General features: G+C 32.7%; 1 protein-coding gene across 2 annotated transcripts; it reads left to right on the top strand.

Annotated features, from left to right (window-relative positions):
• Positions 1-17,298: 17,298 nt before the first annotated feature.
• Positions 17,299-21,186, top strand: LOC136234040 (cytochrome P450 716B1-like). Of its 2 annotated transcripts, XM_066023794.1 has the most exons (6): positions 17,299-17,415; positions 17,585-17,687; positions 19,439-19,833; positions 19,908-20,349; positions 20,413-20,600; positions 20,691-21,186. In XM_066023794.1, the coding sequence occupies exons 3-6, from the start codon at positions 19,519-19,521 to the stop codon at positions 20,997-20,999; spliced, it is 1,254 nt and encodes a 417-aa protein (XP_065879866.1). In that variant the 5' UTR covers positions 17,299-17,415; positions 17,585-17,687; positions 19,439-19,518; the 3' UTR covers positions 21,000-21,186. The 2 variants fall into 2 exon arrangements, with proteins under 2 accessions (XP_065879866.1, XP_065879865.1); XM_066023793.1 differs by lacking the exons at positions 17,299-17,415; positions 17,585-17,687 and having other exon boundaries at positions 19,040-19,833.
• Positions 21,187-25,377: the final 4,191 nt, after the last annotated feature.

Genomic DNA, 25,377 nt, shown 5'->3' with positions numbered 1-25,377 from the left:
AACGTTTGTTTGGGAAAAAACTGCGAACTGTAATCTATGCCGTTTCCGTCAAATTCTTCCCACGAAACCTCCTGTAAATGATAAATAACGAACATTACATTCCAAAACGTGACATTTCTACAGCGTTTCGGTGTCTAAACCCGAAAACAACCACAAATACACTCGGGCGTGTGAGCATCACGCCTCACCATGTGGTGGGGCGTATGAGTATCACGCCCGACTATGCGGTGGGGCATGTGAGCATCACGCCTCACCATGTGGTGGGGCGTGATACTCATACGCCCCACCACATGGTGAGGCGTGATGCTCACACGCCCGAGTGCCGAACCAAATTTTTTTTAAATCAAATTACAGAAATGAAAGGAAGTTCAATCGGAAAAATACCTCGACTTCAGACACAGCATCACTCCCGTCTCTTCCTGGTGATAACGGATTGCCTTCCATCAAACGTGTTGTCTTTGATTCGGATCAAAATGTATTTAGGAGACTTTGAGAGAGTTTGGGAGGGATTGGAATTTACAGTTTTTGGTTAAAGGGCGGTTACGTCTTTTTCCGGGGCTGGAAGTGTGAAATTGGGGCTGAGTTTAGTAATCCACTAAAAAAACTAACGACCTAGAGCCTCTAAACTATAAGAGCTGCTAACTGTATTTTACAAAAAGGTTAAACCTCGGTCTTTTTTGCATTTTACTCTAACAATAATATAGTTGCTAACTGCTTCGTCTTCTCTGTAAATTATCCTAAAAGTTTGATTTTATTTGATTTTTCTTGGTTCAGTCAAAAATTAATTTTAATTTATAAAAAAATTAAAGCGATCTAGATCTTCTAAAATACTGAAGCTACCCCTTCATACGGATAATTTGATACCATTTAGAATTTGAACGAAATGAATAATTCAAAAAATAAACGGATAATGTTAATTTTATAACCTTACCCATCAAAAAACTGAATAAAACAGGTAATATGAATTATATACTATACTCTAAAAATATATAATTCACAACCTATATATAATATAAAATAAAAACTTAAAAAATTATATATTATGATTTTATTTTTATATATTATTATAGGAAGGAGAGTTGGCAGTGGCATGTGATGCCACTGCTAACGTCACTACTTTTTACTTCATTATGGCGCCTGCACCGCTGTAATGGAGTAAAACAAAATATATTTTTATCCAGTACGGTGGATAAAGCATCGTAATGGACTATTTTTTAACTAAGGTTTAAAAACAGCCCCTTCCAAAAAAATAATTTTTAACTATACTTCAATAAAGAATTATTTTTAAAATTAACACCATTTAGGAGTTTAACCCCAAAGGGGGACGGCAATAAATAATTGGGGGCGGTATTTAGCAATTCACTTTTTATAATATAAATAAAAAATAATTCATTAAAACAATATTAGTAATAATATATAAAAAATTATCTATTGCCATTAAATAATACTTACAACTAATTCAAATAATAAAACAACAACCCAAAACTACCATTAAAAAATAATAAGAAAAATACACTTCCAACTCAATATTTTAAAATACCAATGTTATGTGAATTCGGTAAGTGCACAGTTTTTCTTGTAGTAATAAAAGATATCGATCATACAGGAATACTATTAACTGTTAATATATATTACTTACTAATTCATTTTCTTTTGCTTTATAGAAAATCATTAGTTTGGTAAATTTTTTCGTTTTAACTTATATTAAATTTAAACTAATTCCTATGATTTATTTCCATGCATGGCTCGGGATAATTTGATGGTTTTATTAAGTATTAACCTGTTAATACCTTCAATCTATATGTAATTGTATCATATGAAATAGACTTAATCCAATCTCTCGATCTAGGATTAAATGGCTTAAGTGTTTTTAGATAAACAATTCTAATTCCTCGGCCTATCGTAGTGATTATAATTATGAATTAAAAACAGAATAAATTACAGATGTAATACAATTCTTTTATAAACTGAATCTCTTCTATATTTATAAATTAATAACTATTCCTATGTTTTACTTATATGAATTTCCCTAGAATAGACATAAAGCAGTAATGAAGAACATAATGAATATAAAATAATTTGCATTTGATTGATTTATTTCTGATGAAAAAGTATTGACAGTGTTGAACATTTGTAAAGAGTAAAGAATATAGAGAAAAATACTATAACAGATGAGAGTATAAGGGTTGTGAATACTTTTACTGTCTGTAAGTTTTGTCAAACCTCATGGTTGTCTTCTCTTTTGTATCTTCTTCTTTGTATCTCGAGGAAGTTTATCTCTCGATCTTACTTCCTTCGATGCTTGGATTTAAATCTCTAAGTTATTTCAATATCAGTTTTATAAACTCTGATTGTGAAATATCTGTATATCTGTATCTTTATATCTCTCTATATATCTATGTATATCTTTATATATTTTGTGATTAATGTAGAATGTCCTTTTCATAGATGTAGGAAAGACGTGTCCTTTGGAAAACATCCCTCTATAGAGATGTGATGAGCGGATGTGGCTAATGGCGAAGAGAAATGTGATTCGGTCGAAAGGATGTGCTTCAAGGATGAAAAATCATGTCTTTTGCTGAATAAAGGTCTATCACGTGAACGAGACATCGTGACATAAATAAATCAACTTTGTGCAGGAAAAGTGTCTGTCACGACCGCGACATGCTTGTCACAGACGTGACATGACTAATTCCTGAATTCTTCTCCTTTTGCTCCTTATTATGTGTACTTTGCTCGTTTTCTGCTAATATTCCTTAAATATGAGCTGTCACCCATTTTTAACCTATCTCTACTCAAATCACAAACAAGCACGTGAAAGCTTTCCAAAACATTTAATAAAGTAAACTAAATGCATGAATATAAACGTGAAAATGCATACGAATATAAGTAAATTTCGGACTTATCAACCAATTATAAAACCATCATTTCGTCTCTTTTCTTATCTTCCTAATCTATCAAATACACAAACTTTACTATATTTTTTTTTATTGTTTTGTTTTTTTCGTTTGTATTCATATATTTTATTCGATATTTTTATCTGTTTGAATTGTATATGTGTTCTATTATTCTTTTGTTTATATCCTTTTCGGATTTAAGAAGAGCGGAAACGATTTATATTCTCCGTGGATCAATAGATCTACGTGGTTGCAACAAAAGAAATGACTCAGATCCGAATGTTCGGAATGGTGAAGATTGGATTGCATATGCTTTTCTACGGATTTGGATTTACGAGAAGTATATATTTTCTTGCCCTTTTGTCCCTTTTATACCTCTTACGGTTCTATTTGCTCTTTGTAGTCATTTTTATCCTTTCGTGAATATTGTATTGGGCTTAGTCTATATTTATGTGAAAGTATTCCTTATCGTTTTTTTATTCTTCTTTTTCCATCTAATGAAAATATGTTCATAAAAAAATACCAATTATAAAATTAGTTGAACGGGATTAGACGGATCTTGAAGTAGTATATATATATATATATATATATATATATATATATATATATATATATAAGATTATTAAGGTCAAATTTAACTCTAATGTTTTAAGGGAAGTGCATATTTAACCATAACGTACAAAATGATGTAAATTTAACCCTAAAATTTTCAAGTAAGATCAATTTTAGCACTCGCTACCAAAAACTTGAAAATACTGGTTTGACTATTATTTAACTGTTATATCGGACATTCCAAACAAGTTTGTCGATATATTGAAGCAATTTCATAATTTTTTGTTAGTTATTTATAATTATATTAATAGCAAAGTAAATATTTTAAATTGTTTGACAAAAAAAATTGTGATTAACTTATATATAACAGATTTAGTTGCTAGCATTTTAACTGATTTTTTATATATATTTTTTTGTTACTAATACATTAAATATCTTAGACATAATTGATGTTTGTAATACCTGAACTGAAATGACAGTTAAATAACAATCTATATTTCTAATTTTTAATAATGTTGGACTAAAATTGATATTGCTTAGAACCGTTCAAATCAGTGGCGGAGCCAAGACTCCACCAAGGGCCGGCTCTAGGGGGAGGCCGCATAGACGGCCGCCTAGGGCCTCTAATTTACGGGGCCTCCGATTAGAATTTGTTTCAAATTTGATAATTATTAAGATGTATATGGTTAAAAAGTATATAGACTTAGATTTATAACAAAATATAGTGCTAGGTTGATTGAGTAAATGCATAGTGGAGGTATTTATAAGGGTGAATGTTCGATTCCTTGGAATAATATTTTTTTTCATATTTTCTCTTATTTTTTTTTTTTTTTTGACAACACCTATACTGATTTTCCTGAATTTTTTTTATATATATTTAGAAACAATGTATAAACTATTATTTTGTTATTATAGTGATTTTTAAATTTTTTATTTTTTATAAATTACAAGACGAAATGCACTTATGAATTACAATTTGTAATCTGGTGTAAAATGTTATGTAGACTCTAATTTAGGGTAAATTTCATCAATGGTGTACAACCTTTACCCTATTTCACACTTTGGTGTACAACCTTCAATTTGTCTCACTAATATATATGAACTTATAGGTGACCTCCCACTTTGGTGTATGACAGGTTAAAATGACCGGTCAACCCAAAGTCAACGCGTCAACTCATCATATTTTATCTTATCTTTTCCTATTTATAAAAAGGGACCCACATATAGTATAATTTCAAAAATACCATCACTCCTAAATAATAAAAAATACTATTTCTCCATCTTTCCCTTCTTTTTTTTTTTTTTTCAAATCTGTTCTCTCTAACTCCTCCCTCTCTTCAATCCTTTCTACAAATCCCTTTTTCTGCAAATCCATTAAGGTATTGTAACCTCCGTCCCAGGTCACATTGAATTCACATAGGAACCCAAGCAATTATCATAATTAAGCGCAAACACCAACATAACTACATAAAGGTTCCTCATTTATTACCGTCTATCAAAATCTCATAACCAAAGAATTAAATAATCAACCAAACAATTTAACCTGTCAATAATATTCACTGAAACTTAAGCAATTAATCCAGTCCAAAAATATAATAAAACCTAATGAATGTCTATGAAATTGCTAATGGGAATAAGACCGTTGTGCTTGCCAGCCTGAATGCAGGGTAAACCTGAAAATCTAGCAAAAGGAGAACTTCTGAACCTAGCCTGAAAATTTCAACATAGTAAGGGGTGAGCTGCCTACTCAATAAATATAATTGCAAATATTTATATATACATATACACATACAGTTCACATATATTATAATTGATCAATCAAGTAATCATTAAGATTAAATAAATGACATCACAAACCGAACTCTTTATTACACATAATATCCTAAAGTTATTATATTTATTTTAAGGGCCCTAGCTAAACCTAAGTGAAATATGTCTAATGGTGCTTTGGTGTTTAGCATCAAAATAGGTATGTGTTATCGTCTACTCTTGCAAGATACACAACCTGGAGACTTCATAATATAAGTACTTTCATAACGGTACTGCTATCGTCTAATCTCGCAAGACACGGTACCAAACCCAATCCACAATTTAACGAACCTCCAGACCATTGCCCATATACACTTAAGTTAGCTATTTAATTTAGACTCTAAGGTTATTACCTTCACTCAAAATGCACAATTACTACTTCCATATCCATGTTTTGTTTATTCTGGATTTTGCACTCCATCTACTAATACTTCGCATGTAAATTTAATAGCACAACACATACTATATCAATCGTGAAATAATATCTAAATTTCAACTAAGTATTAATACACATATATAATTATAAGAAATCATGTTACCTTTTGTCCAATAGCTAATCAAGTTGTTCGGGTTCCAATTCGTCTGTTGCTTGCTCTCCACGTAAACGGCGGTTCCAGTTCCAGACTCAAAATAAAATAAAGTTTTACCCATACCTAATGTTATCCCAAAACCTATAATGTGATAATAATAATAATAATAATAATAATAATAATAATAATAATAATAATAATAATAATAATAATAATAAGAATGTTTGAATGAGTCGAAGTTATTCTTTTTATTTTTATTATTATTATTATTATTATTATTATATTTTATTATTAATATTATTAAATAAATATTTGGATGTTACAGGTATCCTTTTTATTCCAATGTTAAAACCATTTACGAAATCAAACCATTTACTTACACAATTGCTTTTTCAACGAATAGCAGATGATCCTTGAAGTAATCTACTCTTAAATTATCTTTAAGCAGTGCAGATACATTATTAGAATCAATATCACTCACTCCTGAAAAATATTAAATAATTTCTTGTCTAACTATTGTTCCTGAGAACTATTAAATTAAAAGTGAAATAAAATTGAAATGGATTGTGTTACTTTTCTGAGATATATGGTTGGATTGTTAAACTTGGATTTGATATACAGCAAAATTGTTGAATTCCTTTTGGGTAAACATAAAATTAATTACTTGCAAGTGGAACACAAGACTCAGTGTAAAAGCCAAGTCCTTAGTCTTGCAAGGAACATCAATGGCATATTTTGAAGTATAATAATTAAGTTGCCGACATAAATGGAAATTTCGTTAATTTTTAATCATCCTTTTTTTTTAACGTATTTAGCAGAAAAAGTGAATTGAGAAGGCTTAGGCTCTGTTCTTTATTACTGAAAAAAACTGAACTGAACTGAACTGAACTGAACTGAACTGAATGATACTGAATACTGAACTGAACTGAATTTAACTGAATGCTACTGAACTTAACTGAATGATACCGAACTTAACCGAATTTAATCGAACGTAACAATAATGATGATATTAGACTTTAAAATAATTTAATGATAATATTGGACATTAATAAGCTTATAATAATAATAATAATAATAATAATAATAATAATAATAATAATAATAATATTTCTACCAAAAAAAATAATATCAATAATAAATAAACATATTATTAAAGATTAAACTAAATTAAATATCAAATAAAATCTAGGCTCGATAAAATCCTATGACATTAAATAAAAATGAGTCTAATTTAAATTAAAAATATAAATTACATACAAACACAAATTTATATATAATTTAAAGCCTATGAAATTAAATACAAATTTTTATATGAATACACACTCTTAACTTTTTATTACAATTAAGTATTAAGGTACAAAAATACCTTTAACGTTTTGGGTCCGGGGTTATTTTACTCCTAACGTCTAAATATGAATTTTCATATGAATACAAAATCTTGACTCAATTTATCAATGTTAAGGGTAAAATTGCTATTGGCTTCTAATATTAGGGGATAAAATTGCACTATTTGAGATATTAAGGTAGTTGAGCCAGTTAATTTTTTAGAGCATTGTAATGTAAACGTATTAATATAATATTTATTTACTTTTCGCAAAATTTGCAAATAAGTTGCACCAAATAATTATAATTATAATAAATAATGATAATATATATAATGACAAAGCATAAATTATATATAAATATAATTATAATGAAAATAGATAAATTAATATATAATAAATTATAATAATTATAATAAATTGCTGAAATTATAAATAAATAATGATAATAATAATAAATTATATATAAATAATAATAATATATAATAATTATAATAAATAATGATAAATTATTGAATACTGAAATTGAATACTGAACTGAACTGATTACTACTGAACTGAACTGAACAGAACTGAACTGATTGTTACTGAAATTAAGTAATAAAAAACAGGGCCTTAGAGAAGGTGTCTAGATCGACGAATTTAAGTTCAGGAACATATGGGTTTAATTATTATAAGGGTTTAATTATTATAAGAATATTCTACATAAATGTAGTCATTATTTGGGGCTATTGTTGTATTTGTATTTGAATTTACAGAGAAAAGGATTTAGAGAAAGGATTGAAGAGAGAGAAATTAGAAAGATAAAGAATTTGCAGAAAAAGTAAAGAGAGAGACAAAGGGGAAGATAGAGAAATAACTTTTTTTTATTATTATTATTTAGGAATGAGGGTATTTTTGTAATTACATTATATGTGGGTCCTCTTTATAAATGGGTAAGATAAAATATGATAAGTTTGCGCATTGACTTTGGGTTGACCGGTCATTTTAACCGGTCATACACCAAAGTGGGAGGTCACCCATAAGTTCGTATATATTACTGAGACAAATTAAAGGTTGTACACCAAAGTGTGAAATGAGGTAAAGGTTGTACACCATTGATGAAAGTTACCCCTCTAATTTATATTTGACCACTAATTTATTATTTGGTCACATTTGGATCATAAACTATTCAAATTGATGAAATTCCACTTACTTTTGATGAAGTCTTGATAAAATCGTTTCCTTATGATATGTGGTGATATTTTGACATATGGACTTGACATGCCGTATGTTTTAAAGTTTGTTTACCCAAATAATTAATGAGATTAAAACAAGAAAACAAATCTTTAAACTAAAATTTATCAAGTCTATTTGTCAAAATATCATCATATGTCAATAATCTATTAAGTTTCCATCCAAATTGGATGAAATTTCACCAATTGGGATAGTTTAGTGGTCAAATGATAAAATTTTGGATAAATCAAGCACCAAATGACAAGATTCTCTGGATCAATCGATGTCCAAATAGCGATTTAAGTCTGTAATCATAATAAAGATGCGACTCAACCAATCTTTAATCACCAAGATAAATTATTCTCTTTCTTTCCATAGAATTGTAGTCGTCCAATATTAGTTTCTAGGAATTAATACTTTGTCGTTTGCTTGCTTCTCTCATGACTGGTGAGAACTCGATTTTATATATATAAAAGTAAAAAGAATAATAATTTCTTAGATTTAGGTTATTATTATATTACTTGAATTGCAGTTAATAATGTAGTGGCGTGAAGCCAAGCCACTGCCCCATTTGTGGACAGGAATCCATTCCTGTCCACTAGTTAAGTAAAAAAATTCAAAAAAATACAATATTTAACCATAGTTAAAAAAAAAACAGCCCATTTGATGAAAATAAATTTCAACTATAACCAATCATGTAATAATCTCTACTTTTGGCCCCAAACAGAGATTTAATCCCCCCATTTTGACTTTTTTGCCATTCTCAAAAATTAAAAATTCTCTCTCCAAAATTATAAACCCGAACAACAATAATTGAAATTATGAAAATAATTGATGTGTGACAACCCGAACCCTGAAAATGGATGATTACAAGTCGGAAACATTAAAATTTACGTTTCTTTATCAAAGAACTCATGAAAATAATATATATTTTTTTATGACGATTTTACATTTTGCGTCACAAAAAATTGGAGAATTTTACGTTTTTCGTCACAAAAATTTGAACGATTTAGTATTTTTCGTCACTAAAAATTTTACGATTTTGCATGGGCCAAAATTTGGCCTAAACGGATGCCGCATCCGTTCGGCTCATGGTGGAAACAGATGCGGCATCCGTTTATGCCAAATTTTGGCCGTTTCTCTAAAAAAAAATCAGTTTTGAAATTTTTTATGAAAATGGCAAAATTGTCCAAATGAGAGCGGTGACAAGTAATTTGGGGACGGTAAATAGCAAAACCCTAAATTTATTAATTATCCTAATTATATCGTATTCTGTTTAGAATCATAATCAATGGATCCAATTGAGGAAAATTGAACCTTTAGCCTCCACCCTTTCTACAAATGTACGTTCAGGGTTTTTTTATCGTTTTTTTACGGTCAATTTATTTTTTATTGTTGTAAAAGTATTAATTAGTATTAATTTTTTAAATATTTTTCACGAAAAATTAACTTGGACTATTTTTTTTTTTTGTATATCGTAATGAATTTGGAATGTTTACATGAAGAAACCCAAACGAGAGTTATAATCTTTTACATTTTTTTTATTATTGAAGATTTAGAATTAGCACTCGTTAGCTTTCCATTTGCCTCCAACTATCAAATGAAAACTACTGTCAAATGAAATTTGAATAATGTGTCCTCTTCTTTTTGAAACAAAGGGCGCCATCATTATAGTACGTGTCGATTCTATGTATCGGTAGTATTCCTATCATTGGTGTTAGAGATAATGTTCCTATTATCTCTATAAATAGATTCTTATCTAGTTAGAGTTTCAATTTGTCTATAACCCTAGCTAGGTAGAGTTCTAATACGATTATACTTGTGTATTGTATTTCTATACAAACTACTATTGGTTCACTATAAATACAAGGCCTGTGAGCCATAATCACTAAGGTGATTCAAACCATTAATTGTGTTATTACTTATCTCTCTCTATCTCCATAATCCTCTCTATATCAAACTATACATTCAACAATTGGAAGATGAGAATTTGTGGTCTAGTTGAAAAGATTAAAAACTTTTTTGGTTCTTCAATTTAAAATATTTATTTACAATTTTTCCCCTGAATTATAGTTTTTTTCCTTGATCTTTTCGGTTTTTAAAAAATACATACAAATGTTGTTTTGTTGGATTTGAAATTAAAATTATAATTGATTTTTTTTGGTTGGCAAAAAAGTCCAAATGGGAGCAGTGATAAGTAATTGGGGGCGGTATTTAGTAACCCACTAAATTTAATTACAAAGCAAGAGGACATGATAAAAGACCAAAGGATTCCTGATGAGGAAGTGGATTTTCAGAGTTGATTGGATACGTGAGATGAGATGAGGTTGTTGTCATTGCGATCGTCGAGCCTGCATCGGGGGTGGGTCTTTGGTACAATTCGATACTAAAATTAGTAGAAGTATAAGAGTAGAGAGAAAGGGGAGTGAGAATGAGAGAGATCCATATACCTCCATTTGTAGGGGTATTTATAGTGAATATGATGGACGTTTTGGGCTTTGGCTCACATTTCTCATAAAAAAAGTCTCACTTTTAGAGGTCTTTCGAGCATTCATGTGAGGTTTAAAACATTCTTGGAATGGTAATAAATGTAATTGTATCGCTTGAGATGACTTTTAAATAATAATTGTGTCATTTGGGAAGGGTTGCGAATAATAATTGCGTCATTTGGGATGACTTGCAAATAATAACTTCGTCGCTTAGGACGACTTGTGAATAAAATAGGTTTTTATTTACAAGGAAACTGCTTTTAATAATAAAATACAAAAATATCAAAGAAAATATTAAATAAATACAAAAATAATTACTTCAAAACTCATTTTAAACCCATTTTCTTTAAAAAAGATTTTTTGCTTAATTGTACGTAGTATAAAAACAGTTTAAAAACAATCAAAGAATCTAAAAAATAATAACAAAAAACCTAAAAAAGAGACATGCGACTTTATTCTTGGAAAACAGTCCCACGACTCTATTTCGACAAAAATACTATAAAAAATTGTATAAAATAAAAAAAAAATAAATGATTTAACATCAAATCAAATCCTGAAATTCACCAATAAAGTGAAATAATTAAAAATAAAATAAAAAAGTCACTTTAATTCTCAGAAATTACCCTTGAAGCATATATCCAGTGTAATTGAATTTAATCCATCAATCCTTCCGGCTCTAAAAAATGAATTGGGTTATTAATTATTAATTAATCAAAACCTTAAAAAAACATAAAAATGACTAAAAATGATTTTTTAGAATTAAAATCCTTATTTTCTCTCTCAATTGGTGCCTTTGGGGAAGGTGAATTTATCCCCTATTTGTAGAAAAAAATAATTCCCAAAACATCTAAAATGTATCGAAAACGATGATAGAGTCGTCGACCCGAATAGAGTCGTGGCGATTCTACTCGTTTTCGGACATCGGTACAATTTTTTACCGTTTTTTATTTTTCGGATATCGGGACATGCATCTAAACGATAAAAAATTTTATATCAGTCAAAATAGAGCCACCATGGGTCTATTTTGCTTGAAAATAGACTCGTGAGCACGAAATAGAGCCACAGAGGTTAGAAAAATCAATTTTTTTTTTTGTAAATGTTTATTTATAATGAATTAAAGGAGATGTGATTTTGGTTTTACGAAAAATGATTAAAAAATTTCCAAGCTTCTTCTCGCCTCGGTCTACGAAGGAAAACACATTGTTTCAGGACTTCTCATGAAAAATTAGAGAAAATCCACAAAAATACAGCGTGGAAATATCAAGTGATATCTCCTCAAACTAAAAGATGTCAAGTATTGATATCTTGTTTAAGATGGATTTCCATCATGGAATTTACCGGGAACCTAAATTTTGGTCCGTTCGATTAAACCGGTCGGTGCGAAGTAATTAAATTCATCATAGAAATCGGACGAAAGTCCGTGCTCACACAAGGCCTCTTGATAGTTACAGGCTCATGTGGGCTTACATTAGGTCTGAAATAGATATCCTCCCTGGTGGTGGATTTCAAATGATTGTGATGCAGCGCAGAATCCACTGAGAGTTTTAAACCGTAAACTCACAAAGGCTAACAACTTATCTAGCTAAACTAGAAGGAGTGAATCCTAATTCATGGACTAAATCCATAGGAATAGTGAAATTCCCATTGTTAAAGGTGAAAACCTTAACAAACTTCACAAGGAAGAAGATGATAAATTGTATTTCATAAAATTTTACCTATTACAAAGAGAAAAAGATGAATTTATAGCATCTCAAAAACCTAATTGCCAAATTACAAAAAGGGTAAACTATCTACTAATTACAATACAAATATAAGGGTAAAGTAGGGTTAATGGTAAAGGGGTGGCATGCTTGTAAATAAGGAGTGGTAGAGTTGTAAATAGGGAGTGGTCCCAAGTATGGAGAACTTGGGGAGGAAGTATTCTTCAGCTGAAACACGCCCCGCGTGTCACGTACTACGCCCCGCGTGAAAGCGTCTCTGAGTTTGAATGCTCCGAAAGTGGTCTTGCACGCCCCGCGCCTGAGGAGACACGCCCCGCGTATGAGGAGGCACGCCCCGCGTACATGAGCTCCTGGAACTGGTTCTCTCCGAAGGCTTGATCCACGCCCGCGTACTAGACAACACGTCCCGCGTGGACTGCCCAAGTGACCGCCTTCTCGCGTGGTTTCTTCCTCTCTCTCGGCTCCGGATTCACGCTCCGCGTGTCCTCTCTCACGCCCCGTGTCCAGGGATAAGATGTCCTCATCATTCTCCTCTTCTTCAAAAGAGTTGGACCCCAACTCAACTATAGAACAAGACTTGTGCTCGGTAGGGGTTAGCCACTCCATATATTGTCGGCTTCTTCCTCTCGTTATGCACTCTTCCCACACCTCAACTCGTGTCCTGCCCTCGGTGCTCATCCCCCATAAGACTCGCCTCAATATCCGACTGACATCGAACGGAATATCTCGACGAAGTTGATCAAACCAATCCGTCCCAATGTCTTGGAAGCTCCTCCACACTCCCACGACATGTCTAACCGACCAACCCTGGATCTCCTCTTTCTCCACTTCACGAACATGGACATTAATCACAACTTTAATCCGCTCATAGCCGACATTAAAGGGGATGTCCCGACGACACTTGTCATCCCACTTCGTAGTGATCCCAAGAACACTTGTATCGGCTCCTTCTTTGTGTTGGGTCAACAATCTCGCGGCTTCTCGAGTCGCCTCATCACTAACTTGGCCACTATCCCGCCATTCTTGAATCTCTTCTATTCTCTCTACATCACCCGGACGGCCATTCCCATTCACCAAATACTCTTTGAAGCTCACTCTCTCCATCATCAAATCACTCCTCATTGACTCCTCATAGGGTTGATGTCCCCCCCAACAAACATAACATATATCCCAACACATGCATCTCAATCGAGAACAAAATATCAAGTTCTGAATTTACCAAGTGGAAGGCTCGGTTCATTCCTAGTGTGCATGTGCTAGGAATCTCATTTCTTCCTAGAGGTGTCACAGCGTACTCTTTATCCATTTCCTTTAAGCTCAAATGATCATGAGGAAAACATAGCATACGACCTCCCGGATCCCATGCAATGTCACGTGGTATCTTCCCCAAAGGTAGAATGCCCCGTGGTTGCCCGTTGAAGGACACGTACTTCCCGTCTTCGAATGTTGGCCCCACATCACCACTTTCCTCCATCCCCTTCCGGAACTCTCGCTCATAATAGTCAAGTTCATCATCATTAAGTAGTTCAATTTCGAAGTTTCCTTCTCCATCAATCTCCTTTCTTAGCCCATCTTCTTCTTGACCATATGGAATTTCACTTCCCTCTCCATCCTCGATCCGTTCTCTCCCATGACCTATCGTTTCCACAGGCTTCTCTCTATCGCTCAAGCCGACTACTTCACGTGCTAAGCCGCTTGGCTCACAAGACATGCAACCACCCAACATGGTTGAACCACCAACATCTCTCCCATCACCATAACCATCAACCTTCACACATAGTGTGATTTTCTCACTCCCACCAAGCATATCATTGAAGTTATGTTCAAGGGGCATTTCATCAAACACCAAAAGAGCATCCCTTGCAACATGGGTTTCTCCAACACCCTCACCTACAAACAACCTCTCCTCCTCATCCACAAACGACTCTAAATCCTCCTCCACAAGTTCATTATCAATAATTTCACAAGAAGAATTTAAATCCATTTCATCCCCACAAACAACATCACCAACATCTTCCATAGTAATAGGAATATCCACAACTTCAATATTAGAGATTGGAAGCTTAGGGGTTACCTTTACCATGTGTGATGGAGAAAAGATTAGTGATGGATCTTTAAGAGGGACCTCCATGGTAGGTTGAGAAGGTTTTCGGTATTCTTGCTTGAGACTCTCTACGAATGTCGCCATCTCTCTCATTAGCCCGTTCATCACCCACAAATCCTCTTTAAAACCCGCATGGTGCCTTCTCATGGTGGCGTTGAGTCTTTCCACATTTTGATGGTTTCTTCATATCTAGGAGATAAGTTTGGTTGAACCATAGTCGAAAGAAGTCTCCGGTCAAGGAAAACGATCGGCTCTGATACCAAATGATGCAGCACGGAATCCACTGAGAGTTTTAAACCGTAAACTCACAAAGGCTAACAACTTATCTAGCTAAACTAGAAGGAGTGGATCCTAATTCATGGACTAAATCCATAGGAATAGTGAAATCCCCATTGTTGAAGGTGAAAACCTTAACAAACTTCACAAGGAAGAAGATGATAAATTGTATTTCATAAAAGTTTACCTATTACAAAGAGAAAGAGATGAATTTATAGCATCTTAAAAACCTAATTGCCAAATTACAAAAAGGGTAAACTATCTACTAATTACAATACAAATATAAGGGTAAAGTAGGGTTAATGGTAAAGGAGTGGCATGCTTGTAAATAAGGAGTGGTAGAGTTGTAAATAGGGAGTGGTCCCAAGTATGGAGAACTTGGGGAGTAAGTATTCTTCAGCTGAAACACGCCCCGCGTGTCACGTACTACGCCCCGCGTGAAAGCGTCTCTGAGTTTGAATGCTCCGAAAGTGGTCTTGCACGCCCCGCGCCTGAGGAGACACGTCCCGCGTATGAGGAGGCACGCCCCGCGTATTAGGAGGCACGCCCCGCGTACATGAGCTCCTGGAACTGGTTCTCTCCGAAGGCTTGATCCACGCCCGCGTACTAGACAACACGTCCCGCGTGGACTGCCCAAGTGACCCCCTTCTCGCGTGGTTTCTTCCTCTCTCTCGGCTCCGGATTCACGCTCCGCGTGTCCTCTCTCACGCCCCGCGTCCAGGGATAAGATGTCCTCATCAGATTGCATGTGAGACAACGTTTTAATGTTCGTGTTTGATGGAAAACATGGTCGATATCTGATTGCATAAAAGGATAGTTAATAAATATTGCCTTTAACTTGCTAACAACTACGCAGTGGTAAAGGATCATATAAGCCAACTATTTAGCGTGAAACCCTTTCATATTCATAAAAAACATGGGTGGATCTTGTTTTGGTGGAGTTACCCTTTCCTCTTTTTGTAAAGTCGTACTATTTAATATTTATTATTTCTAAAATAGTATTGAATTTAGATATGAAAAAGAGAATGTGCCTAGGGCCTCCAAAATGCTGGAGACGTCCCTGGACTCCATGTTTGGAGAGGCTGATTTTAACATGAAAAGTGTAGACATATTTAATTTTTTATACGTTGAATATTAATTTCCTTAATTAAAACCCCTAAACAAGTATATTATTCTTTATAAATTGAATATTTAAATTGATATTTTGATTAAAGAAAAAATTAAAATTAATTAATAATGGGTTAAGGTGCAAAAATATCCCTAACGTTTTGGATCAGGAGCAATTTTACTCCCAGCGTCTAAAATGATGCAATTTTACCCCTAACGTTGGAAGCCAAGAGCGATTTTCCTCCAACGTTGATAAATTGGGTCAATTTCAGATACTATTATAACACACAGATATTTTTGTTCATTAACAATTCATTCTAAAAAAAATTTCATATTTTTTATAATTTAATAATAGAATTGGAGATTAGCATTTATAAATTCGGTCAATTTACTGATTTTTTTTGTCTAATTTATAAAAAAAACGTATTTTTTTTTATTTTTTTCACATTCCAACATATATTTGTGATTTATTACTGATAAAATGACGCACATGTGAAGTGTAGATGACAAGATTCATGACTGAGAAGACAGTTTGATGAATGATTTCTCAAATTGATCCAAATTATTAATGTTAGGGTAAAATTGCACCATTTTAGACGTCGGGGGTAAAATTGCTCCTGACCCAAAACGTTAAGGGTATTTTTACACCTTAATCCATTAATAATAATAAAAAAAATACAATTAAATTAGGTAATAATATTGACATTTTCAATGAAAATGGGGTTTAAGGGAAATTTTTTATTTATGGGGAATATCATAATGGGATAAAATTATAATCGGATAAAAACACATTTTGGGAGAATTAAGGGAAAAAATTTAATCAAAAAAATTAAAATTAATTAATAATGATGATTAAAAATGATATTTAGATAATAATATTGAGACGTGGAGATGTTTTTAATTACCACTAAGACCAACTGTACAAACTTAATTCTACGTTATGTAGTTCTATATTATAACTACTAGTTTTAACTATATTGGGGACTGCTCGAGACCGAACCAGTGTTCATTAAGGGTATTCTGGCGGGTCGGAGGGTCGGCCGACTCTCCCCGCCCCTCTGGCTCCACCGCTAGTTCAAATTAAATTGATATAATTTCGAATGTTAAGGCTAAATCTGCAATTCCCTTGTTAACGTTAAATTTTGTCTATCCCTTTATGATAAGTTTGTTTCTTTAGCCTTCTAGACGACATCGTATTTGTTGAAAACTAACAGAAGTATTATCCAGTATACATATAAAAAGTTGGTTTATTTTCAACAGAACATCCAATGCGAGGAGGAGCTGGAGGAGGAAGAAGAGAAGATGCAACAGCGAGCGATCGTAAGCGCCGGAAACAAGCCTTTACTACGGATAAATCAAAATCAAAATCCGCAGAAGAGGAGAAAAGACAATGGTTATAATGAATTTAGTTTGTTTTTTTCGAACTTTTGTTCATTTAGATCTAATTTTTTTTTTTTCTTGTTTCTGGTTGGCTAGAGATTTGAAAATATTGTGTATATGCTTGCTTGGTGTTTGGTTTGCGTAATTAATGATCATATGAAAAGGGAAATTTATATTTGTAGCAACTGGAGAAAGAGGAAACGAGGAGGGCAACAGATCGCAACAGTTGCAGTGCGAAACTGATCTTTTGAAGATGGCGTGAAAATTACATAGAACAGAAAAAAGGTATGTTTTCAATATTTGACTCAATCTGTGTTTCTTCTCGTCTTCATTATTTTGCAATTTTTAGTAATTTTTGCCAAAAAAATTAGAAATCGTATCAGATTTTATGTCTTGATTAGGTAGTGTAATCACAAGGGAATACAAGTTATTGTGATCTTTTACCTAAAAAAATTTCTACCATTGACTCAGTTACTCAGAAAATGTCAATTTGTTTGCTTGTAGGTATCAATTTTCTTTTTATATTCCAATAAAGTTTCAGAAGTAACATTTCACTATTTTTATGTAATGCATAATTGGGGTAAATTATCATAGCCACTCAAGTTTTCCCTTATCCCTTACTAACAATATGGGCACTCAATTTTAAAATGGCACATTGCTTTTACTAATACTTATAAGAGTAACCGTCTTAAAATGACAGTTTATGATATCAAAATGGGAAAGTATAAGAACTAAGGGCCCGTTTGTTTTACCTACAGTTTGCTGTTGGAAAAACTGCTTTTCCAAAAAGAGACGCAAATAGGAATGTCACTAACCAAACACCTAAAACTCTCCATTTCGAACGGAAAAGGCAAACATGAGCATGAAAAGAAGCACCCAAACACCCCCTAAAGCTGTTTACAATTTTTTATTTTCCAAATCACCATTCATGGAGTTGTATCTCTCCAAGTTGTCACTTTCTTTTTTTCTAACCAAACAAAACCTAAATGACATCAAAAAATAAAAAGTGCAAGAATTAAAGTTGCTTACAATATCATGTTCATTAGCTTTACAATGAAAGATCATCGACTATTAGAGTGGTTAAGATTGAGTGACTTATATGTTAGTAAATAAAAACAAAATTAAGAGACTCTTATGTGGGATTTTGAAATTAAATGGCCATAATGTTAATAAGATCAAAGTTGAGTGGTCATAAGTGTAATCTACCTTGCATAATTGGTAATTCTTTTCATTTCCTTATTAGGCAATGAAATGACAAGGGAATATTTTTTATTCTAGTATAATTGTGACTGTCCAACCAACCAATATTTCAAGTGCATTTCATTGTCATACGAGGATCACAGTCAGAGTCACATCAATCAATCAAATATGTTGCATTCTGGGTTTTTTTATTCAAACATAAGGGCCTATTAGATTCCTCAAATTGGTCATAGTTATCTATTGAACTTCTAATATCAACTTCAACTTTTCTAAAATATCTTCTTACTTTGCTACGTGGATTTGGAGAGGTCAATAGATCACTTTAAACAAGTTCGTGGTAAATAGTAAGTTTTCAAAGTAAAGGAGAAGAAGAGTTGACTTTTCTAGACAAGTAAACGAGGCTTGAAACGTATTAAGCCATACAATAAATATTTTTTGTACCTAGAATTTAAACAAATTTCAATCATCAACGTTGAAAAATTATGCAAGTCTGCATCAAGGTGACCCATCTGATGTCATTGTTATACCTTTCCTTATTTTGGTCCCAATTGAGAAAATGGCTTTTTTGTGAATCGTCATTTTTCCAAGTTTAAGGTATTAATTGAGCATCTCTTATTAAATGAATTTCAACTCTGAATATATAATTATCAAGGTTGGTGATTAGAATAATCAAATCTCAAAATTTGTTGAAAATAATTCGCTCCTTAGTGTCTAGCTTATGCAGCAACTCCCTCTTGCAGAAATGGATCCTTTAGTCTTTATTATCTTCTTGTTTCTTTTAATTCTTCCTCTTTACCTTTTCCTAAAAACTAAATCTTCCAAAAGGGTTCCTCCAGGGTCTTTTGGTTTGCCTATCATAGGCCAGAGCCTGAGTCTTCTGAGTGCCTTAAGACAAAATACAGCAGAGACATGGCTCATGGAAAGAAGCAGAAAATATGGTCCTGTCTCAAAAATGAATATCTTTGGCGCCCCAACGGTATTCCTCCATGGCCAGGCTGCTAGCAAGTTGATTTACACAAGCAGTGTTCTCTCCAGTCAGAAACCTTCCTCTTCCAGAAGGGTTTTTGGCGAGAGGAATATCTTTGAATTGAGCGGAGATGAACATAAGAGAGTAAGAGGTGCACTTGTTTCGTTCCTGAAACCTGATGTGTTGAAGCAATATGTTGGAAAGATGGATCAAGAAATTAGAAGTCAAATCAGGATGCAGTGGCATGGCGAGCAGAAGATTTCGGTATGCCATTTTTCTTTCAAACATTTTAACTTCGGTTTCTTATTAATTGACATGATTTATCAAAACCATAACAGGTGATGCCATTTACGAAGACACTTACCTTTAACATCATGAGCTCATTCATCGCTGGAATAGAGCAAGGACCGAGAAGAGAAAGGCTTAAACAGCTCTTCTACCGGATCATGGAGGGGGTTCTATCTGTACCAATCAATTTGCCCTTCACAAGCTTCAACCGTAGCCTGAAAGCAAGAGCAAAAATCAGAGCCATTACTTTGGAACTTATACATGAAAGAAGAGCAGCACTAGAGCAACGACAGGCTTCCCCTCAACAAGATCTTCTCACTTGCTTAATTACTCTCCGTAATGAGGATAATTCGCCAATGCTCTCTGATGAGGAAATTGTAGATAATGCAATTTTTACAATGGTTGCAGGCCATGACACAACATCCGTCCTGCTTACTTTCTTGATCAGGCTTTTAGCAAGTGATTCTTCTATTCATGCCAGCATTGTTCAAGGTATGCTAATTAATTAAACTGTTAACGCTTGAATTTCGATAATTACTAACATTCGGACCGCAGAACAAGAGGAAATAGCTAAGAGTAAAGCCCCGGGAGAACTTCTGACATGGGATGATCTTTTAAGAATGAAATATACATGGAGTGTAGCAATGGAGACTCTGAGGATGTACCCTCCTTCATTTTTTACCTTCAGGAAAGTCGTGAAAGATTTCGAGCATGAAGGATTCCAGATTCCAAAAGGATGGCAGGTTTTACTTTACAACTTCAACCAATATCAATGTCTGCAACCGGATAAACAAAACTTGTACCGGAAAGTTTTAATTTATCTTTCCTTTCAGGTAATGGTGGCAGCCTGCATGGCTCACATGAATGACAGTATATTCCCAAATGCATCAGAGTTCGATCCGGCACGTTTCGAGAAACAGGCATCAATCCCACCCTACTGTTTCATAGCATTTGGAGGAGGACCCAGAGTTTGTCCTGGAAATGAATTTGCAAAGATGGAAACTCTAGTTACAATTCATAATCTGGTAACTCAGTTTACATGGAAGCTATCTTCTCCTGACATGTCATTCTCTAGAGATCCAATGCCAAGTTTCAAGAATGGTTTAGAGTTACTAATTCAGCCAAAGATCTCTCTCTACTAAATATTCAAGTAAATAATTTTGTTCAATATCTATGTCCAAAGCTCTTGAATGTTGTTATCATTGCAATAATCCTGTTAATGCTATCAGGAATTTCTATCTATAGTATCAAGATTTTATTACTTTATTATTTACAACCCAATTTGTAAACTTATCTCTACCAGTACTTTTGGTTGAGGTGTTGATGTCCTTCAAGAAGATCATCTATGCCCTGCAAATGGGGGTAAGCAGGTGATTTATTCTCTATGCCCTGCCTTTTCCGGTAGAGATAGTTATGGAAATTTACATCTTATCTTGTGTGGGTCCTATAACCATAATGGATCTGACATAAGATCCATATTTATGAGGAGGGTTTCAACGACTTCACTTGACAATTTAGCCGTGTGGCAGGATGGTGCCAGCATGATTTGGGTTCTAAATAGTTGTGCATTCGGTGGAAGCCTCATGTATTGACAATTTAGCCGTGTGGCAGGATGGTGCCAGCATGAATTTTTTTTTTTTATTGTTAAATACCGTAACCAAATTCCTTATCACCGTATCCATTGGACAATTTTGCCCTTGGTATAAAGTAAATTTTGAAATTGGGGAAATTTTTTTTTTTGAGAGAAAGTTCAAAATTTAGCCTAAACGCTAAAAATTAGCGGCATACCGTTCCCACCATGGGTCGAACGGTCCGCCATAGGTCGAACGATATGCTGCATTCGTTCCCACCATGGGTCGAACGGTATGCCGCATCCGTTTAGGCCAAATTTTGAAATATGCAAAATCGTAAAAAATTTAGTGACGAAAAATACTAAATCATTCAATTTTTTATGACGAAAAATGTAAAATCGTCATGAAAAGTATGTATAATTTTCACGAGTTTTTTGATAAAAAAGATGTAAATCTTAATGTTTCTGACTCGTAATCATCCATTTTCGGATTGTCACAAATGAATTATTTTCATAATTTCAATTATTGTTGTTCGTGTTTATGATTTTGGAGAGAGAATTTTCAGTTTTTGATCAAAATTATGAGAAGGGCAAAAACGTCCAAAAGAGGCGGTGTTAAAGAATTTGGTTGCGGTATTTAGCAGCTGACATTTTTTTTACTAATCAAAACCTCTTTACCAATCAAGGCTTTCGTGTCTATGGGTCAACTAGTTGCAATCAAGGGGTAAGGGTCGATGGGCTCTCAAGTGGCAAGAATTTGGGGTCAATTATATACAAAATTATAACTAAGTCATATAATCAAACCTAATTCTTAATTAATACGTTATTATTCTTTATATATTATGATTTTACATCATAATTTAAAAATTCTAGATTCCAATTCCTAAATCATAAATCCTATAAAATATATTTTAGAATTTTAATCTATATATAATATAAAACAGTAACGATGGAGCTGAGGTGTCACTTCCTCCCTTTTTACTGATAAAAAATATAATATATTAACTTTAGTTATATTATTATATTTATTTATAAAAATATTATTTTATCCGTACTATATCTAAGAGTTCTACATAATTTAAATTAATCTCTAAAATCTCTCTAATTCTCTGCATATCTATATCTAAACGTTCTACATAATTTAAATTAATCCCTAAAATCTCTCTAATGCTCTGCATATCTATATATAGTATAAAACAGTAACAATGGAGTTGAGGTGTCACTTCCTCCTTTTTTACTGATAAAAAATATAATAAAAAATATAATCTATATATAATATAAAACAGTAACGATGGAGCTGAGGTGTCACTTCCTCCTTTTTTACTGATAAAAAATATAATATAAAATATAATATATTAACTTTAATTATATTATTATATTTATTTATAAAAAGATTATTTTATCCGTACTATATCTAAGAGTTCTACATAATTTAAATTAATCTCTAAAATATCTCTAATTCTCTGCCTATCTATATCTAAAAGTTCTACATAATTTAAATTAGTCCCTAAAATCTCTCTAATTCTCTGCATATCTATATATCTATATATAATATAAAACAGTAACGATGGAGCTGAGGTGTCACTTCCTCCTTTTTTACTGATATAAAATATAATATAAAATACTGATATAAAATATAATATAAAATATAATATATTAACTTTAGTTATATTATTATATTTATTTGTAAAAAGATTATTTTATCTGTACTATATCTAAGAGGTCTACATAATTTAAATTAATCCCTAAAATCTCTCTAATTCTCTGTATATCTATATCTAAAAGTTATACATAATTTAAATTAATCCCTAAAATATCTCTATCTAGAAGTTCTACATAATTAAAATTACTCCCTAAAATCTCTCTAATTCTCTGCATATCTATATATAATATAAAACAGTAACGATGGAGCTGAGGTGTCACTTCCTCCCTTTTTACTGATAAAAAATATAATATATTAACTTTAGTTATATTATTATATTTATTTATAAAAAGATTATTTTATCCGTACTATATCTAAGAGTTCTACATAATTTAAATTAATCTCTAAAATCTCTCTAATTCTCTGCATATCTATATATAGTATAAAACAGTAACAATGGAGTTGAGGTGTCACTTCCTACTTTTTTACTGATAAAAAATATAATAAAAAATATAATCTATATATAATATAAAACAGTAACAATGGAGTTGAGGTGTCACTTCCTCCTTTTTTACTGATAAAAAAATATAATAAAAAATATAATATATTAACTTTAGTTATATTATTATATTGATTTATAAAAAGATTATTTTATACGTACTATATCTAAGAGTTCTACAGAATTTAAATTAATCCCTAAAATCTCTTTAATTCTCTGCATACCTATATCTAAAAGTTCTACATAATTTAAATTAGTCCCTAAAATCTCTCTAATTCTCTGCATATCTATATATAATATAAAGGGTAAATTCCAAAAAAAAACCTGTGGTTTGGCCGATTTCCAAATAAACCCCTGTGGTTTGTTTTTACCAAAAAAAAGGAGCGTGGTTACGCCGTTACCCGAAAATCGGAAAATGGCTTAACACCGTTAAATCTGATGACGTGGCAAGGGGCAAAATTGTCCAAATCAAAATAAAAAAATAAAAATAACAAAAAAGAAAAAAGAAAATTAAAATCATAAAAAAATACCCAAATGAGCGTGGGATTCTCCTTCTTCGCCTCCTCCTTCTTCTTCTTCTCTCATGTCTCCGTCTCCGTCGCAATCCTCATCGGCGTTCGCCTCCTCCTTCTTCTTCGCCTCCTTCTTCTTCGATCCTCTTCTTCTTGGAAATTCTTCATCTTTGAAATTCTGGAAAATTTTCCAGAATCTGGAAATTTTGAAGCCCAGTGAAAATTGAGTAATTATTAGGGAAAGTAAGAGTAGGAAACACCGGAATTAAACCTGTTTCTGCTTCAGTCCCGTTGTTGATCAGACGGTGAATATTCGGCGTCGGAGTTTTAAATTGGTACCCGAATCGAAACCCATCGGAAGAAACTAAAATCACGACAGGACGGGTGAGCTTGGTCAACGGGCGCGACGTCGTTTCCAGGGAAGATGATTGCTGAATCGGAGTAGTTGAAAAGAAGAGGAAAGCGAAAGTGGAGGCGGCGGTGTGAGCAATGCAAGTGAGTAAAAGGAGAGAGATGAAGACGATTGTGGTGGTAGGTTTCTGAGTAGGATTTGAAGAATCGGAATCAGTATTGAAAGAGAGAAGAGCAGCGGATTGAATGGTTGTTTCTTCTTCTTCTTGAGTCGGGAGCTGGGTGGGTTTGGTTGAGTTCAAAATCGAATCAGAGACCATGATTATGAACTACTGATCTGAATAAAGATCAAATCGTTGTGCTTCTTTCTTCTTCTGGTTTGAAATTGAATCGATTAAGGGTTGAAGATGAAGAAGAAGGAGGAGAAGAAGGAAGAAGGAAGGAGGAGAGAGAGGGAAAAAGATAAAAAAAATAAAAAAATCGATTTTCCAATTTTACCCTTCTGCCACGTCATCAAATTAACGGTGTTAAGCCATTTTCCGTTTTTCGGGTAACGGCGTAACCACGCTCCTTTTTTTTTGGTAAAAACAAACCACAGGGGTTTATTTGGAAATCGGCCAAACCACAGGGGTTTTTTTTGGAATTTACCCTAATATAAAACAGTAACGATGGAGCTGAGGTGTCACTTCCTCCTTTTTTACTGATAAAAAATATAATAAAAAATATAATATATTAATTTTAGTTATATTATTATATTTATTTATAAAAAGATTATTTTATCCGTACTATATCTAAGAGTTCTACAGAATTTAAATTAATCCCTAAAATCTCTCTAATTCTCTGCATATCTATATCTAAAAGTTCTACATAATTTAAATTAGTCCCTAAAATCTCTCTAATCTATATATAATATAAAACAGTAACGATGGAGCTGAGGTGTCACTTC

Source organism: Euphorbia lathyris, chromosome 6, assembly GCF_963576675.1.
Source record: "Euphorbia lathyris chromosome 6, ddEupLath1.1, whole genome shotgun sequence".
Classification (NCBI taxonomy): Eukaryota; Viridiplantae; Streptophyta; class Magnoliopsida; order Malpighiales; family Euphorbiaceae; genus Euphorbia; species Euphorbia lathyris.
This window is presented reverse-complemented; position numbering and strand designations above follow the sequence as displayed.